This window comes from Paramormyrops kingsleyae, chromosome 21, assembly GCF_048594095.1.
Source record: "Paramormyrops kingsleyae isolate MSU_618 chromosome 21, PKINGS_0.4, whole genome shotgun sequence".
Lineage (NCBI taxonomy): Eukaryota > Metazoa > Chordata > Actinopteri > Osteoglossiformes > Mormyridae > Paramormyrops > Paramormyrops kingsleyae.
Window position 1 is genome coordinate 19,996,166 of NC_132817.1, and position 19,795 is coordinate 20,015,960.

At 40.4% G+C, this 19,795-nt stretch overlaps 1 protein-coding gene across 1 annotated transcript; it reads right to left on the bottom strand.

Moving 5' to 3' along the window:
* Positions 1-1,037: 1,037 nt before the first annotated feature.
* LOC111841067 (interleukin-12 receptor subunit beta-2-like) lies at positions 1,038-12,695 on the bottom strand. The gene is made up of 15 exons (XM_023806566.2): positions 12,183-12,695; positions 11,768-12,028; positions 11,471-11,585; positions 11,212-11,393; positions 6,469-6,611; positions 6,135-6,276; positions 5,035-5,114; positions 4,452-4,656; positions 3,773-3,961; positions 3,544-3,642; positions 3,312-3,455; positions 2,540-2,677; positions 2,277-2,379; positions 1,996-2,077; positions 1,038-1,510 (listed from the first exon to the last, which is right to left on the bottom strand). Exons 1-15 carry the CDS (start codon positions 12,253-12,255, stop codon positions 1,043-1,045), a joined length of 2,424 nt encoding a protein of 807 aa, XP_023662334.1. The 5' UTR covers positions 12,256-12,695; the 3' UTR covers positions 1,038-1,042.
* Positions 12,696-19,795: the final 7,100 nt, after the last annotated feature.

The following is a 19,795-nucleotide window of genomic DNA, read 5'->3' on the forward strand; positions in this document are numbered from 1 at the left end:
AATATGTTAATATAACTGTGAAGTGGTCTAAAATGGAAAGTTTTATTTTAACTAGTTGGTGAGTTTAAGCTTACAAAGTAACAATAAGGAATGCAATTAGAGGTTTGCCTGAGACATGCTTGGGTTTAAGCAGTATAAGCAAAGCACAGATGTTACACAGTATTTTGGTAATGCAGGTTTACCCAACATGCCTGAGATGGACTCTTTATAACCCTCTTCTTGCTTAGAAAATGGCCTTGCTTGCTAGTACGCTGGTCTAGGGCCTTAATTGCTCCAAAACCCAGTCTCACCTAAGGCTCTTCATTGCAGTTTCCCCAGTGTAGACAGCTGTGATTGTTGGATTGTGTTGTACAGTTTATGGAAAATATTTGAAAATTTCCAAAATCGCACACTTGATTTTAGTCAGATTTTAAAACGTCAAATTTGAATGTAAAAGTTGTATAAAACCATGTCTGGACTGTTTTTTTTTTTTTTCCTTTTTTTTGTGACTAAGGAATTTTAGTAGTAAAAGGTTTTGACCCTGTCATTGTTACAGGTTCTTTTGGTAAGTTGTTTATTCTTAATTTTGCCCCTATTTCTACTGAAAGATACATGAATCTTGCGTGTATAAAATCCCTTATGCCACTAGTGTCACTCCATTCTAGTGGGGACTTTAGTATGAATAAATGGCCAATGGTGGGTTTTGTCATTTCTTTGCCTGATACTGATCCATTGGTAGTTTTGCCCGATGGTATTTGGGAGGTGCTCATTTGTGTCGATCCAGCATCTACGCCCCCCCTGTGTACCCCTGAGATTCCTTCCAGCGCCAGACGTCCAGTCTAAAGCATTTCTGAGGCTGTGCTGCCGTTAGTTTTTGACGGCGCTGTGCAGTGGAGTAGCTGTTCCCTGTAGGTTTCTAATCGCTCAAAGGCTTTGGGAAAACTGACTCGTTGAGTTAACTAGAAATGGGTCTTTCCCTAGCCAGTAAAAAAAATACATTATTTACATTCTCCGGATGTTTTAATACCTTAAGGAATGGAAACTCTTTCAATCACCTGTGTGTTCACATGTTTATTATGTCTGTGAAAACATTACAGTTTATCTTCAGGTCATCCAAAGTCAGTTGTCCAGTACAGGGAACCATATCCTCCATAAAGGGGCTCTGAGGACAGGGGAAAAAGTCATTCAAGCAGTTCTCGTCGTCCTCGTCGTCTTCGCCGCTTATGTTTTGTAGCCCATTTGAGGAGATGTATTCGACGTTTGGGTGGGTATAGGGCTTCGTGTCGTGCTGGGCTGGAGCAGAGTTGTCAATGTGGGAGTGCATCAGCTTATCTTGGTTGAAGTCCCTGTCTGCTGAAGGACTCTGGCTGAAGCTTCGAGGGCTGCAGATGAGCTCTACATCTGAGGACGTGGAGCCAGGAGTCTCGTGAGTCTGAGCGGCCTCGGCATCCTCCTGTATCTCCACTGTAGAATGTTCTTCGGTGCTGAGCACTGCGCTCGCGTTAAACTTATATTCCGGTAACAGCTGACCCTGGGGAAGTGACCATATTACATTAGAGTGCTACAGAACATAGGAAGTTTATTTCTGGTCGTCTTTTTTTTTTGGAAACCATGTTAAATGCATGACTGCTACTGTAAGCCTAATTCAATGTGTGTGATGATGCAAATAGGCCTAGTTACAGCTGCAACAGCATTTACTCTAAGATTAAGATGGAATGTACAAAGGGGCAAACAAATTTCTAATTCTGATATGAGAAATGAGGCTTCTAAACTTTCAGATTACTCCCATGGCGTGGAGTAAACAGGGTCTCCCAGCTTGGTCCACAGGGGCCTACAGATGTTCCATGTTTTGTTCCCTCTGAGTTCCCTGCCAAACTGTCTGCAGGTTCCTGAGGACCCGGTTGGGAGACACTGGAATAAACTAGCTGATGGGAGATGCAGGAAACGAAGCCATCGCAAAACCCCGCTTCCTTTTGCTTTTCAAAGCTGTTTCAGCTGTGTCAGTAGCCTTTGTACCTTGGCTATACACTCCTTTGCCCAAATGCTGTTGGCAGGATCCGGAATACTGTTGTATATCATCCGAAAGCACACTGTGACCCTGTGGGCATGAGAAAATCAGGTAAGTCAGTCAGGCTTATATTAAAGTAATGAATATCGGATATTTGTTGTTATGAATTTGTGCCACTAGGGGGCAGCAATTCTAGTGTTCTAAAAGCATGTGCTCCATTATCTGAGATTCTTGTTGTGTTTGACGTGTACGCGACAGAGAGCGGCAAACGAGCTGTGCGGGTGCATACCTTTGCTTCACAGTGGGAATTCGGCAGACGCACGCCAGCAGGAACGTGACACTGGCGAAAAGTCCTGTTAAGATCAGAACCATGTCCATATTCTTTTCGTTTTCTGGAAGAGAAACGTACATAAATGTCTGAAGGACTGCTGTGTTCAGTTATTGTAAGTGTCAATAGCCCAAACAAACTGTGCTCTGCTAAACATGAGCTGCTGTAAGCCATTGGGGCACTAGGAATTCATGCAGATCCGCTCCCCTTCATTAGATTCTCACTCTTAAAGTCGATGAATATATGATTGGTTGGTCCTGCTGGTCCTTCCTCAGCATTGGCCCAAGCTGTCATCCACAGGTCATACTCTCCTGGCAGTAACTCCTCTGTGGTGTACTCCTTGAGATATGGGTGTACTGGACCTGAGCAAGAGATCCGTCCATTTTTAACCAAAGTCTCCTCCTTGTACAGCCTTAGGTTCTTGATTTGTTAGGAAGTTGTTGGGAAGTGTAGCTCCTGCTGCCATCCTGCTCCCCTGGGCGTTCATTAGAAGCCCAGTCTAGCTGAATCTGCCTAATCAACTCCTTGGCGCCATGTAAGTTTGTAATGCGCTATTTGCCTCAGTTTTACATCACTTTAAACTTATAAAAGCTTCTGCTAAATATATAAAATGTAAATCCATTATTTCATTCACAATAAGGGATGGTAGAGAGGAACTCTGGAATTAAATTTAAATCCACTCTTCCACCACATGTTTATATAGAGTTTGGTCCTCATTTTATATCACTGCAGATACATCCGTTAATTTTCCATAACCATGGATACGGTAGTTAATGATGTATCCCAGAACAGGCTCTGGAAACAAAATGCCACATATTATGGTTTTAATGCCCATTTACAATGACATGGAAATTTCCAGTGGTGATGACTGTATAGAGACAATAGTTACCCAGACCGAAAGTTAATTTATCTTTCATACAGGTGAACAGAATTTGCCTTCCCTGGAATGAAACCAGCAACCTTCTGACTAAAGGTGACCTCATCCTGTTTCCTTACCAAACCGCTTCTCAGATGGCTGACTTCCGCTGCTCTTCAGGTAGATGGTGTAGCCAGTGACACAGACACCCTCGTGCTTCCAATGCACAGTCACTGTAGCATTATCCCAGTTCTTCAAACTGGTTTTGGGTCCCTGGGTTGGAACTGGGAAGCACAAGTCATCGGGGTTCAGGACCGTTTCACATTATTTTCATAAAACAATGGAAAGAGCTTCACATGCCAGAGACCTCACCTGATGGCCAGGAGCAGATATTGCGGAAGTCCTCTTTTCCGACGCCATGCGCGTACAGAGCGTATACGGCACCGGTGTAGCACCTGTGATGTATAACATCTGCACAGACAGGAAACACATGTTCAGCATGCTGATCATTCCTGCCCCTTAGGTCTGGGTCTCAGCTATGTCCGCAGCTGATCATTCCTGCCCCTTAGGTCTGGGTCTCAGCTATGTCCGCATGGCTGACCTTTCACTACCATTCGGAGATCTCCTGGAGCAGTCCTCTTCCATCCGAGGTCCTGACTCTTGGCGTCGGTTGGGAACCATTCCACCAAGTATCCCAGCAGGGGCTGCACAGTGTTGGGTTTCTGCCAGGAGATGGCGAGGCCCTGCTCGCTGATTGGTTGGCAGACTACGTTCTGAGGGGAGGGTCCAACTAGTTAAAACAAAAATAAATCGCAAATATATCACATCCCACTAGCATCAGTATCTATTTACCATTATTTTAAAAATAATACTTATTTTTACTTTCTGTGGAAGGCTGTGTTTCCCCTAAACCATTGACGAAAAATGATCACAATTTCAAAGTAATAGGGGGGAAAAGTGCTTAGGGACATAGATACAACAGTGTCATTGTAACAAAAATCCTGCCCTGCATGGGAATTTTACAACTGACACACAAACAGGCATCTGAGTAATAGACCTTTATTCCCATTTCAAGTGTTATGAATTTGTCAAATAATTTTGTGAAAACTGACTTTATGAAACCCAATGAATATTAATGTGCAAACTTAGTGAATGCTACCTGTAAATATCTCAAACAATGCTCCATCACAGTAAAAAGTTATTAAACCGCAGCTTATATTTTCACAAGGTCTACTTCCAAAATGAAAAAGCCAAAACAATGTGATAAAGTGAGCGTGTACCGGTCACTAGCGGGAGGGCGATACGAGCCACTGGCGAATGACCTTTGGAGTTGTAGGCAGACACAGTGATGTCGCAGTAAGAGCATCTGATGGGCCCTACGGCGAGCCCTGTGCTGGCAAGCTCTGTTGACTTCCTGGTCAGCTGATCTGTAACCATCACCTTGTAATGTAGGATCACTCCCCTGGCTTCAGAGACACTGAGTTCCTGAGTGCCAGAAATGCTGTATTACAAACATGATTTCAGACCCACACACACGGCTCTCGTTTGTGTACTGGAAGGAAAATGACTAGTGGATACATCCAGCTCAGTCATTTAGGGGAGGAGATGCTGCACCTTTTCTTCTCAGTAAGTCAGTGCTTTATTGTAAACCGAAACTGTCAACACATGCTTTTATTCTTTGACTGTGGCTGTGAAATGTAATAACACATTTAACAAGGACTATACCTGTCTGTGTAGTGGTTTTCACACATAAAAAGCTTACTTCAGGTAAAAAATAAGTAGTTCTTGGAAAAAGCAATTCTGTGGCATTTCCTTGTTCTAATAGCTCATTCATGTAATCAATTTTAAGATGGAGATTCTTGCCTTCCAGAGTATCCTGTAAAGCTTCTCTTGGGAATGCAGGTTTGATTCAGTGTACCAGACGTCCATCTCTTTCAACGGAACTGGAAAAAAACCCCAACAGGCAGTGAAACCATTTGCGGTACCCTCCCCCTAACTGTAAACCACTGCAGTTTTCACAGTGCAGTTTTCACAGTGCCTGGCTGTGCACTGTGCCCCAAAGCAGTAATACAACTGATCAACCAAATTCCAAGAATACAGCATTAAACAAAGGTTATAGCAGGGACTGAGAAACCCAGCCCTACCCTTGGTTTCATTAGGAGCCGTCATTCTCATGGCTGTAACCACAGAACAGGTTTAACTAAATCTACTGTAAAATAAAAAATAAAATAATCCACCGAAATCATGACTAATATTGCTGGAAAATGTTGTGCATCAATGAAGTGCATAAAGAAGTGCCATCAAGCAGCCTACAGGAGATCGATCCTCAGGAAGGTGATTTCCAGAAATACTTCCAAAGAACCAGATCATAGACCAGACCCGAGAAGAGAGAAAAGCAAAGCAGGAACGCATTCAACAACCGACACACTAAACAGGAAAATCTCCAAATAAGGTCCCCTGTAAAACCTGTTTTGATCTTAATGACATGACTTCCTTGGACCTAGTCCAATGCTCTCTGTGAACTTTTGCAAAACTAAAACAAATGGTATCGGAGCTGAGTGTAAAGTCAGGGGTATGCAAGCGTGCTTTCAGTTCCCGTCTGAGGCCCAGCTTCAAAGTGCTGCCCCATCTGTTGCACGGACAGCTGAGGGCAAGGTGTGAACTTCTCCTCTGCGTCTGTACTCTCCCCCCGTCCCTCCCTCCCTACTATGCTCTCTTTCTTCTTTTTCTGCCCTCAAAATGCATAAATGCATGATATCCTGCATCTGGCTGGTTTTTAAGAACCTCCCGATGAAGGAAAAATGGTCACACTCAGAACAAAGTCTCCAGTTGGGCATACAAGAATATAACAGCCATGTTGCATTATTACCACCCTCAGAACAGCTTCCGCGTATTAAGATTAACAATAGGCCAATAAAATTTCAATTTCAGTCAATACAAGGTTTCTTTTAAAAACCAGTCACCTTCTTCATCAGTCCTTGCTGCTACAGTGTTGCTCCATTCACTCCAAACTCCTCTCTCTGAGTCTAACTTGTTCCGAGTCTGAAATTCATATTGCATGAAAGGTTCCAGGTGTGAAACATTCAGGTTTCCGCTTGTGTTCCCCTGAGAGATATTACAGAGAATTACATTAATACAAAAATGGAACATTTGCTCTAGAAAGTTATTACACTGTCTTTATACAAATGTGCCATGTTTATGTACATTTAAACGATACCAAGGTTTTGGCGTATCGCTGTGGAAGTGTGAGGTGGGTTTGGTTTATAGTTTTGGAGATTGAAGGTGGGTTTGGCTTACTGTGATAGAGCTGATGACACTGGTTTCTGTGTCAGTTCTGCACTTAACCTGGAGGAGATGTGTTGTTTCTTTCACCTTCCAATGGATGATGCATGAGTAGGACAAGCAGTGCACCTGTGTGATTTCTGGGGCTGGAGGCTTGGCTAAAACACAAATAAAAATAAAAGACACTTAGTATTATACTTAGATAATAATAACAACACATACACACGCTGGAATCCAAATGTGACTATAAGTGCTCCTTGCTAGATGCACATAAAATATGGCTGCCGCGATTAGTCAAAGTAGTCGATGACGTCGACGCTTAAAATGCGTCATCAATATTGTAAATCGACCCATCGTGGAAACCGCATATAGTGATCCTTTTATTGACTCTAAAAATACAGTATTGTACACATAGTTACTGAACTGCATAATTCATACACACTTTAATACAGCATAGAATATGGTACATAAAATATAGCTTATTGTTGTTTCGCTGCTGCATTTCGTTGGCTCGTTTTTGGCAGTTCATCATACGCTTTGATGAGTATTTTTATGATTGAGAGAAAATGCTTTTCTTTTTCCCGCCATGTTTTCTGTGCACACAGCATTAGCCTCAGGTAGCTAGCCAGAAGCCGACGTCACCGCAAGGCAAAGTAGGGCTATCAAAGTAAATAATAATAAAAAAAGAATTACTTCTCTCCATATGTTGTCATGCATAAAAAAACCCCAAAATGAGCACTATAAGCAGACTATTTGATTACTATATGCGAATTATTTAAACAGTATTTGTACAGGAATGATCAGTCTAAGTGGATGATCACTATAACCGCAATTATTACAAGCGGTTACAATAATTACAAAAGGCTGGTTACAGTCCAAACTGCCGCGCCCGCTGGTACCTCAGTGCTACAGTATGAATAGCTTTTTAATTTCTATTGTCCTTGTACATGCTAAATATACTCATTATTAAAGCCATAAACTTGTCTGTCTGCTACCTTAGAATTTCCGTTGAATAAGTCAGAAGATGTTTGGCCTAGAATCTGAGCTTATTCTACACTGATTAGCGCTGCAGGCGTTACACCGTATCTTGTGACCGTCCACGGGGGGCCGTTTGATGTGTTATTGGGAATGAACGCGAGGTTCCTGTTTACGCACGCAAGCCACTGCGCAAAATACACAAAATAAAACGCCAAACAAACAATCAGAAAATACGATAAGAAAACTGAAAAGATTAACTATCATGTCGTTTTAAAACACTAAGAAATACAAATAAGGGGCAGGTGTTCCGGGCAATTCGGTTCCCCTATGTTTCCCCTGTCTATCAGGAAATAATGTTTCCCCTAATATTAAAGCAAAGAGGTAGGCTATGTGAAATGTCTGAAAATCACTGAAAGTACATTATTACATGTGAATACTGTATTGTTATTAGTTTCGAGGCCCAGAGTTGCTGTATACCTGTTTTAACAGGGGGGAACCAAATATCCTGGATGTCAGGAAATAATGTTTCTCCAAATATTTAGGCAAATATGTATGTGAGATGTCTGAAAATCACTCAGGTACATTATTACATGTGAATACAGTAGATCGTCACGCATAATATAGTCTTATAAGCAATACTATACCGTTTTCATCAAGAAATATCTCTATCCAGCGAATTAAATACTTTCATTTATTATCTGTAAAAACAAAAAACATGTGATGTTTTAAAATATATGGCTTGTTTACCTCAAGAGCTTTGCAAAAAGACATGAAAACAACAGCGAAACCGTGTACAAATCAGCGCGCGACAGTGGAAACAAAGGGAAACCGAATTGCCCGGAACACCGGAACAGAAAGTGGAAACGCCACTGCATTGAAAGAGTCTGCTGCCTTGAATACATTAAATTAATTGTGGTATGTTCAATGAAAATTGTAAAATAGTTACGACACGCGAAATGCCCGGAGGGCTCTTGCACGTGAACAGGTACCTTGCATTCATTCCTAATAATACGTGAAACCGTGTCTCTGGAGTCACACATTATGACGGTCACAAAATATGATGTAACATATTGTGTGGTCGCGCGAGGGGCTTGTTCGGACCAGTGTTATTATCGTAACTAAAACAGAAATTCAAATGTGTCGGAATTTAATCTACAAAAAGTACTGTCACCCCACCAACGTCTTTAAACCTTTGTTAACCACAATATCTCCTCTTTTACAAGATGTCATGGCTGCTGAACTGTCCCTTTCTTCACTGCGATTTCAGCAGTGGTGGAATGTAACAAAGTATTTGTACTTCGTTACTGTACTTAAGTACATTTTTACGTATCTGTACTTTACTTAAGTAAAAATAATAATGCATACTTTTTATTTTACTCCATTACATTTTGCGGTAATTATCTGTACGACTATCTACTCCACTACATTTCTACAATTTATGCTGTTGTTGCATTTTATGAACACAATTTCCTCAAAATCTTGCATGAAAAATAGTTAGCCTATTGCGTTCTGGCGTTTGCCATTTCCTACCAATCAGGTGGCTTTATTAGCTCCAATGATGGCAGAGCGCGCGTCAATTAGCAGCAGGAGCTGGTAGACTGATTTCAAGAAGACGAGACATTCAACATGATTTATCTTAATGGTATACATATTAGTGGGTAATACCTAGTAGATAACTTGTCATCCACATAACTCTAAGTTAGGGTACACACAGTATTGCAGAGTGCACGCACAATAAGCACACCAAACTTTCCAATACACATATGCTGTACTGTTGCTTGTAATTATTACAAGCAGTGACAAAGGTAGAGGCGTAAGTCAGTAGGCTATATCTACCATTCTTTTACAAAATGGCACACCCCAGACGTTGAGACAAACCATTGTGTGAGTACTTTTACTTAAAAAATACTTTAAAGTAAATTTAAAAGTAAGTACTTATAGTACTTTCACTTAAGTAAGATTGTTGATGTAGCACTTCTACTTTTAATTGAGTACATATTTTGCAGGATATTTGTATTTTTACTTAAGTACTAAGCTTCAGTACTTCCTCCGCCACTGGATTTCAGTGCTTATCGCTTCCGTGGTATAACGAAACAGTTGCACGTGGCGTGCTCTGCTACGTATGAAGGTAAAGCAATTTATGCATATTATTATCTTTTGGGCATAACAATACGCCCTCTCGCTCATATTTTAAGCTTACCACTATTCCGCTTATCGAGTAGTGGGCGTCAGCATAATGCCGAAAAGCCGGCGCCCGTTATCTAGAGCTCTGCAATGACATAGTTTGTTGTTGTCAAAACAAAACTAACTTAAAAGGGAAAAATCAATCGTTTCGATTAATCGACTAGTCAGTAAAATACTCGATATATTATTGGATATAAAAATAGTCCTTAGTGGCAGCCCTAGCCCTAACATAGAGTATCTCTCTCTTTTTTGTAATTAAAACCTATGTTAAGTACACACTCTTTTAGCAATCACAATAGGACCAGGGTGGTGCCATTTAACTAAGTAATACTTAGGAGGCAGCTCACAGAAGCAGACAATAATGGAACACGTGTTTCAGATCATTTGTGAGTATACATGAATATATGTGTTTTTATAGAGTACTTCCTCATGCCATGAAACATTTAGATAGGTGCAAAGAAAGAGTGCAGCACTGAATTATAATGTAGTATGGTGTGTACTCTACTGGATCTGTGAATATTGCATACCCATGAGCTTCACATTCATTCATACACACGAATATTTCACACTACTTAGAATTTTATTTGTGCAATGGAGCGTCACTAGAGCAGCACACGGTCTCAGTACAGTTGTTCCACACCTGCAGCACGGAGACCCGTTGTATGTGGTTGAAGCATGTATGCTTTCCCCGTGTCACATGAGATTTCACCCGGAGACACGCAGTTAAGTATCTGTGCGCTGTCAGAAAAAAGACTGCAGCCCTGGTACAGTTTTGCTCACTGAATGTTGTACAAACAACATTAATTTACCCGCCATGATACAAAAAATGTTCCTCAGGGTCCATTTCTGTACCTTAATTTAGACAAGGTACATTTTCCTTCAACTAGGGTACAATTGGCAAACCCTTGAGGGTACAGGCCGTGACAATGTACAGAGATTGGTACTTCTTTTCTGGCGGTGTATATGGAATGATAGCCCAGTCTTTTGTACTATACTGCCTGGGATAGATTCCATGTGGCAGACTTTAGGGGTGACATCTAAGGGAACGGGCTGCCTGAGTGCCGCCTTTCAGAGTCTATGCTATTTGTACCATAACATCAACAAGGTAAACCCAATGTATTGTTTAAGTAATTAATTTTTAACGTTCACAAATATTTACTTCTATATACAGCAAGAACTTTAAATATTACTTTGCTCAGCTGCCTTCCGGCTATTTGCAATTCCACCCGTAATCACAACAAAACCTGTTTCCTAATTGTATTTTAGTGCTGCAAAAAGCTTACCCCGAGTCCATTTGCTCTCTGGCCCAGATTTTCATTATTCACAGAAAAGTCATAGTGATTGTGAAACTGGACTCAGTACCCGAGGCTGCATGTTCACATGTCAATAAATGTAATTACAAAAGCAAGGAGCCTTTAATGTCTGACAATAAACTGGTGATACTTTGATTCTAAGTGTTAGCTAGTCTAATAATCTAACAGATTATGAACAAGAATACAGGTATTCAAATATATATACAGTATATGCACAGCATAATTCACAAGCAGTTTAATATTATGATTAACGGGTGTAAATCTCTATTTGTATAGTCATTACCTATGTCGCTGAGAGTGAAGTAAATGCTGTCGGAGGAAACATTTCCAAACTTGTTCGACGTTGTCACCCACACTGTGTACTCAGAATGTGAGCCGAAAGTCGGCAGACTCGCAAATGCGGTGCCGTTCATACTGTATCGGGGTGTCAGCTTCAATGTGTTATTAAGCGCGCTAGTTTTCATCCTAAAAGAGAGCATGTCATTTGCAATTGGCTATAATAAATGATGCATTCAAATAGTTACACTGTACGTCCTACTTACAGAATATATGACAAGGTTTTGACGTAGGGATCCCTTCCCGTCTTCCACGTACATGTTATATTTCCATTTATTCCTACCTGGATACAAGTCAAATTCTGGGGTTTGTCAGGCGGATCTGCAAAAAAAACACCGATGTATTGAAGTGCTTTTTATAACTTTGTTATCATTTGCAGTTTTGTAGCCTAGATTTCGTTTCACGCGTTTAGACTATGGTAATATTTACAACATACGGAACATGCAGTAATAATTATGACCTTTAGAACTTAATGAACTTTGCCTTTAGAAGGTTGTACTTACATCCAGCAGTAAGGTAAAAGCCACAGGGCACTAAACAGCAATCGCACTTGCAAGCGAATTCATATGACGTTTTTCTGGCTCGTATGTTTTTAATCTCAGAAAAAATCGTCGTGGAATTGTAGTTCACTGCCTGCAAACCGCCTTGATCGAGGTACATGTTTTTTTTACATTTCGCGTTATCAAAAACACAATATACCGCAAAACTCGTTCCCGGCTGGACAACGGTACCAGAGGTTGAAAAGGCAGCACACATCTTACCCACTGAAAAAACAAAATGCACACATTAGTTGCAAGCACGTACGAATATTACTGTTAACGGAGTGAGAATCGGTATCATCAAATATTCCTCTATGCAAAATGTTGCCCCGTTTTATGCAAAGCTTACTAATAGGACGAAATCTGGAAAGGTACTCACCCGTTTCTGCCCCAGTGCCACAGAGCAAAATCATTAATGCAAAGGCTGACCGGGTGCTGAACTGGAGAAGCATCGAGCTTGCACTTCACAAACAAGAGATTCTTGCAGTAGTTTCAGCTATGCGTTAAAATCATAGCTTGAACGATGTCGTGTTTTGGTTAATGCTCTTCTTGGTGCGCATCGGACAGCATATTTGAGCAACTCGAATCATTTACACCAAACCGTACGTTTTCGACCCGCTGTTTGAGCTCATAATCAGACGGCTGCGACTGTCACTCTGCTTGACTGTAATAAAAAATACCGCGCTTCGCTAAGTTTGCTTTGTTGGAAGTGACGAGACGGAAGGGAATTTCCCCAGGGTTAGTATATGAGTAATGCACTTCAAAGCCTAATTTAGCCCGACACCATTTGAAGAAAAAGAGGAAATATGATTTTCCCATTAAGTGATTGGCCTAATACTTGAGGTTAAGCCTGCCTACCAAGCCCACTTTGCATATCAATTACCTCACCTAATACGTTAGTCCCTTCAAGCATTGCCATTTGTCTGAAAATATAAACAAATATCGTCGTGCAAATATAGACATGCATGCCTTGGCAATCTTTTGCAGAATATCAAATTTTAGGCCTATATGTTGGTTCCTTATAACTGATAGCCTAATACTTTTAATAAACCCAGTAATTGCATGCATTTCAATTATTTCGTACAGTATGACCGGGGTTGGTGTCTGGGGCAACGCATGATGCTTCGACATGTGGTTTGAGGAACTAAACGTGTGACACACGTCAATGAGTACAACCGTGGGACTTTGCGTTTTGGATCATTTTATGCTAACTATTTAACATTACTGGACATTTTGGATTTCAATAATGTTTCTATCCTGAACACTTCTGGCGAGGTATTAGTCATTTCAAAAACGTGCATGGTCTTGAAATGAGTGTATGCTTATGTTTGTTTGCATAATTTGTTTTGCACTTAATGACATCAGCGCCTGCTTCACAAAAAGAGCATTTTCTGAACTTAAAATGTACTACATCTTACAAACATTGCTGTTTAATAAGCGGTCCATATCCTGTGCATGGCCTGAGTTGCCATTATCAATCGCTAACAAATACATAACATCCTAAATATGTTTTAATAGTATAGTTTGTCTATCTATAGGACCTGCCACCACATCTAACGATTTGTCTACTTCCTACTTCAACAATTGCATGAAGTTCATTTTTTGAACTACCTAGAACATTTCGCGTAACTTAATTGTCGTCACACCATCTCTAAGTCAAAGCATTTCACACCTTCAAACAGATTTCCTATTGATCTTGGTTTCGTGAACTCCCCTTTTTAAAATAAAAAACGTCAGACAACGCCTTTCCGTGTTGGTGGGTTTAATTAAACTTACAGGGTATCATCTTAAATAGAATATGTAGGTCTATGGAAAGAAGAGATGTTTAAAAGTTATATGCATCTCAATAGCGTTTTCAGAAAAACACTAACTGAAAAAAACTGTGGCGCCTCATTATCAGTGTTACAGGTCAATTTGTTGCTAAAAGTAGCTAGATGGCGCAGTTATCACGCGGTGACGTCATCGCAAAATAATGTGAAATTGCTCAAATGAACTAAAATGAAATATCACATATAATGTTTGGTTTACAAAAACCACATTCAATTATATCTCATCACATAATGTAAAGTTTTTCTTTGACAGTTTTTATTTGAAAACGGCTTTAAACTCCTGCTCCAGCTTACAGACACTCACCACCAGACCCGCGAATAAAGAGCCAACATAGAGAGCATTGAGCGGAGAAGCTTTGCATGTGAACTAAACTCACTGTAGACTTTGTATAACCATACATACATGACCAACAGTTAATCAATAAAAGGCTTTGTGAAGTAGTGGAATAATGTCGCTTAAGTTTCATAAATATTATTTGATTGTGCAAACTGCAACTAACTTGATTAGTTAACAGCAGAACACAAATAGCAACGCTGATATGGCAGCGGCACGTAGCGTTTGTGTCTTACACAATTCTCATCCCACTTTGTTTGGAAAACGCCATCTAGTCATTTATAGTTCATAAATAGTGCTGGCAGAAAGTCCCCTTTAATTATCAAGAAGACATTCAATAAATCTCCTATATTTACTTCTATTGGTCTCTAGGAGAAGATCTCGTCTAGTCGCATGGATCCAACTGCCTGTCTGTGCATTTGACCGCTGATTGGTCAGATGCTGCTTGCTGTCAATAATTTTTTTTTTCCTCTCCTGCCTTGGGCTGACTTGGTGCTGTACGCGCGCCTCGCGGCAGCCATGCGCATCCTTTGCGCATTTGCAGAGAATGCGTCCCCTTGCGGAAATCGGGCCCCCCCATGGATCGTGGGGCCCTACACACAGCGCCTGTTCTGCGTGTAGGGAGGGCCGGCGCTGTGTGTTGTGTTTGTATTAGTGATTCTTTCCAGAAAGTTAGGATATGTTTGTGAGAGAAGGCAGGGTGTGGGAGAGTGACAAGGGCATCATAGTTGACCCTGAGGTGAGGTCATTCTTCCAGAATGCTGGGCCTGACATTCATGGCGTAATCCCGCAATTTGTACATAATTTTAATGATTCTCACAAATTCAGCATGCTGGACTTAAAGGACCAAATTACTGAAGATGAATAACAGTAAAATTGAAGGATAAATTTCACTTTACATGTTGTAACTATAACAGCATTAGTTTACTGTATACAGCGCGTGCATATCACACCTCAGACTCCGATATACCTGTCCCCCCAATGTTAATATGAAACTTACGCCCCTGCTAACGATACAGAAACGAACCCTTTAATTTTGCACAAGAAACAGACATAGATATATATATATATATATATATATATTTGTCATTTTGGAGGTGAAATGTGTGCATTTCAGTGTTTAAGTCACTTTTTAAAAGTTGCTGAAAGTTGCTAAATACGTTTTTTAAATAGCTATATTTGTTGCTAGTTATTTTTCGGGGAAAAAAAATGCCAGGGTAGTCGAAAAGTTGCTAGATCTAGCGCTAAAATTGTCAAGTTGGCAACGCTGATCGTTACACAACTTTCCACTGAATCTATGTAGATGCATCACTTCCCCCACCGCCAGAACTGACTAAACATTTTCGGTGGTCTTTGGTATTGTGGCTTGGTATTGGTGAAGGTAATGTCTCGTCTTATTTGCACATCCACTGACAAATAGTCATAAAGAATGATCACTGTTACCTGTGTTAGGACCCATTCACCAGTGAAAGTGCTCCTTCGATATTTAGTCCTTGTTGCTATTATACCATTTATTATGAATCTGTCACAATCGGGGCCATACTTATTTAACATATTATACTAGGATCAGGTATGCGATTATATAATCTGTTGAATGTGCAGTAAATTCAGTCACATTAATCCAGACGACTGGTTCTCTATCATGAACAACATTTTGGTTCCAGTGTGTTTTCAGGATTCTGCATGTACAGCCTATTTTATCTGCATTACCATTATCCATAAAGAATCCATTGGATATGCATTATGACCAAGGTGATTTTTATCTTGGAAAAATTATGCTAAATTCTGCTGGTTTCCAGGGTAACATATACACAATGATGCAGAATTTAAAAACATGCTTTAGGAAGAGAAAAGGTCTGGGCTGATGTAACAAGTGGATTACTACAGGATTCTGTATTGCAACCACTGCTCTTACCTACCAATGTACATATTATTTCTTGTGAAAACTGGTACATTTCATAGATGACACAATAGTCGCAGAGAATAGACTGAACAGACATACGTTTGCAAAGGAGACCTAAAGTCATGGATTATCAAAATGGTCGATTGTAAATAGATTGATTTTAAATTATGAGGCACTGCTTGTTAATGATGGGGTCTGAAGTGCACTCAAAAAATCATTGAAATGCCAGGTTTATTGTACCAACCAGCATCAACATTTTCATGCAAGCGGGAAGTAGACATTTTCCTGATAAAGGGATAAAGCATGAAGCGGTGCTGCTAGAGATTTTGGCCCCCAAGAAAGCGTATCATATTGTGCCCCCTACTCAAAACAATCCAGTTATGTTCCAAATATTTTTGGAATCATCCAAACTGTCTGAATTTAGACTTTATCAATCAATGCAATCTGTGTGACAGCTAAGGTTGAAACATAATCAGAACATGTTGCGTTCAAATTTTGTCAAATGCCGCATTGGGGGTTTACAATACTGCAGGACTTTCAGTGAAGCACAATGCATGGTGCATCAGGCTATGGACTTGTAATCTGACAGTTGATTGGTGAAGTCCCAGGAGAGGCAAAAATTAGACTGTAACACAAGAAATGAATAACACTGTTATTTGGGTAGAAATAGCAGCTGTCTGAATAGGGGTTTAATTTAAAGCTTATAAAACTTATAAAGTTGACGCAGCTATATTTTTAGACAGGTGTCATTTTAAACTTTCCATGTTTGTGTTACAGCATTCAAAGGTGTGATGCAGTGAGTACGGAGTACCTTGTGGTTTCCTGTTTTACCACGTGCAGTTGGCTCACAGGGACTGAGTTGCCTTCCTATGTATTTTGAGCGAAACCTGGCTTGATATTTAACGGTCTTTCAAAGAAGGTCTTGTCAAATAACCGCACCCACCAAATTTTATCTTCCTCAATTTTCTCAAACGTAGGCTATAGATGTTTTATTGAAGCAGATCGGGTCAAGCATATTAATTTCCCGCTTTAGATAATTAGCATTTACGGAAAACGAATGGATGTACCAAATTATTGAAAACATATATTAACGCTGATGGGGCGATTCTAAGATTTAACCCTTAGGGGGGTTCAGCTCCCTGATGAAAAACCAGACCGCTGCTCCTCGTGTCCCCCAAGATAAAATGTGGCCAGCGGGCCGGTGTCGACATGCAGGTCTATACGATAACACGGGACAAATCGCTAAATGGTTTCAGAAAAACTATTTTTCCGGGGGGGAGACAAAAATAGGGGGTCAGAAACCCCCTTAAATGGGGTCTAATCCGCGTTTGGATTAACTTTCATTAAGTTATAGTCCCTTTTAATAGATTTGCTGGTTTATTAATTAAATGTCTCATAATTGTAAAATACACAAAACGTCATTTATATAAAATAATTTTATAGTGATGAATGGAAATTAAATGTCTGTCTTGCAAAATCAAGCTCAGGTTCTATATATTGTACTTTATATTTTCATGTTGAAAGTTGCCAAACACACCAAATTGTACTTCCAAATGACGCGGGTTGTGCTTCCCATTCCTTGAAATGCTATGGGGTTTTTAAATTTATCTTTCATCAGTCCACCTGTTATCAGTCCTCCCCCCAGAACACAGATATTGAGCCAGCAGAAAGATAAGGGAATATACACCGAATTGTCTTTGTAGATGGAGTTGTGGCTCTGAGGCTAGGTCTCTGTGCCAGTTCCTGGAAGGTTGCTGGTTCAAATCCTCTGTTTGTCTTCATAGAGACACTACTGTAACAAAACAATCTATGTATTCCACCTGTCTCATTTTATTTCTACTACTACGATGCCTCGGTTTGCCGAACGTTACAATATGTTGTATGTAGAGATACCTCATATTTTTATTATGGCAAGTGTTTTGAGAAAATTCATTGGACAGTCTATATTAGATATGTAAATATCGTCTTCAGCTACCCTTCTGGCCGTTAAATGTAGAATTTATGTGACGTCCAATAAAGTCATTAAAAATTGTATGTAAAATCACGATGAAAACTACGGGTTATATTCTATAACGGATATTTCGGCAGTACGCTAGACCGATCCTTTATTCTTGTCCCGCTATTCTTTTCAGACTTCGTTCCTCTATTCCACCAATCGCGTGTCAGTCTTTGTCACGGAGGGCAGCGATTGGACACCAAATGCTAGTGCTTGCTACCAATAAGCTCCAAGCATGCTTGTTGGGCGTAGCCCTGAAGAGTGCGCTCAGTACCGTCTATTATTTATTGCCATAATAAACTGAACTGTGTGACTCCTTCCGAGTCTTAACTCCTTCCGCTGCTGCTTTTCCTTCCTGCAAAATTCAGCGCCACCGTTTGAGCCTCTACAATGCGCTAGGGCCCCTTCACAGCGGGCGCAGTCTGTCATGTTACAACGCGCTTCCCCACTTAAGTTGCAGTTAAGCATTTAATTGGGCTGCTTTAGCCAGTACGTGCTCATCTACCCTATAAAATACAGGGATATTTTATATGCGTTACCAAGGCGTTCATACTGTGCATACTGGCGTATATCAAAATCATTAAACAGACTGCATATCCAAACAAATCCAAAATTATGCAGCAAGACTTCTCACCCGTACAAGTCCATGGCAACATTTCACTCCCATCCTCCATCAGTTACACTGGCTTCCAGTACAATCTCGGATTCAATTCAAAATCCTTCTGCTCATCTACAAAGCCCAGGACAACCTAGCACCCATCTACCTGGTGGATCTTCTCACCTTATACAAACTCTCCCGCACCTTACGCTCTACCGATGCTCACCTATCCACCCCCTCTGCCCATCTCCGTTCCATGGGTGACAGGGCATTTAGTGTGGCTGGCCCTAAACTCTGGAACACCCTCCCACTTGCACTATGTACATACACACTCTCCATATTCAAATCCACGCTCAAAACTCACCTCTTCACTCTGGTCTTCTCAGCCTAGTCCTGACTTTTATGAGATTTTCTTTTGTATTTATTTTATGTTTGTTTTGGTTGATGTCAGTCTGGCGTTGGTGTTTCTCTTAATCAGTGTGTCTTTGTCTCTACATGCTACCTATTTGTTGTTTATAGTCTAACTACTTTTATATTTTATGTACTGCTTTTACTGTACAGTGTCCTTGGGTACCTTGAAAGGCATTTCAAATAAAATGTATTGTTATTATTATTAATTTTAATATATGCCGTAGTGAAGCGAAATCGCTTAGCACAGTTTAAGGTGTATATGAACTGTTATAAAGCCAAATATACACTTCACTAAAAAGAAAGCAGCATTCAGCATCTGATTCATAGTGAGACCCGAGTTACTGGAATGCAGACTGACTCAAGAAAAGGTAAATCGCAGCCTACGGGAGATGTACACACATTTCAGCAGCTGCATTAATGAGGCGAAACCATGCACATCTTTGCATCCTTAACCTGAGTTTCACTTTAACTGTCTGCATTGAGCTTTATCAAATAGAGAAAACACAGAGAGATAAAATGTTTCTGAGGAGTCTCTGATCGTGATCTTGATCTCTCACTTTTTAAAAAATTATAATACCATGTAGTTTGGCAAAACAGTAGCCTGCACAATACTTTCATCTCTGGTACTGAAGTGCATTTTAAGGGGCTGTGGTGGCCTAATGGTTAGGGAAGTGCATTCATAATTCAAAAATTGTTGTTTTGAATCCCTGACCAACAAGCTACCACTGAGGTGCCCTGAGCAAAATACCACCCCCAGGTGCTGAATTATGCCACAATGTCACATATGGATTAAATGCAGAGGACAGATTTTGTTGTTGTGTGGTGTGTCAATACTGGTCACCAATTTGTGAGGTCCTTTCACTGTTTGCTGGAGTCCCCTGACAGAGGTATTCACTTTCCAAGAGTTCTCTGTAAAATCAT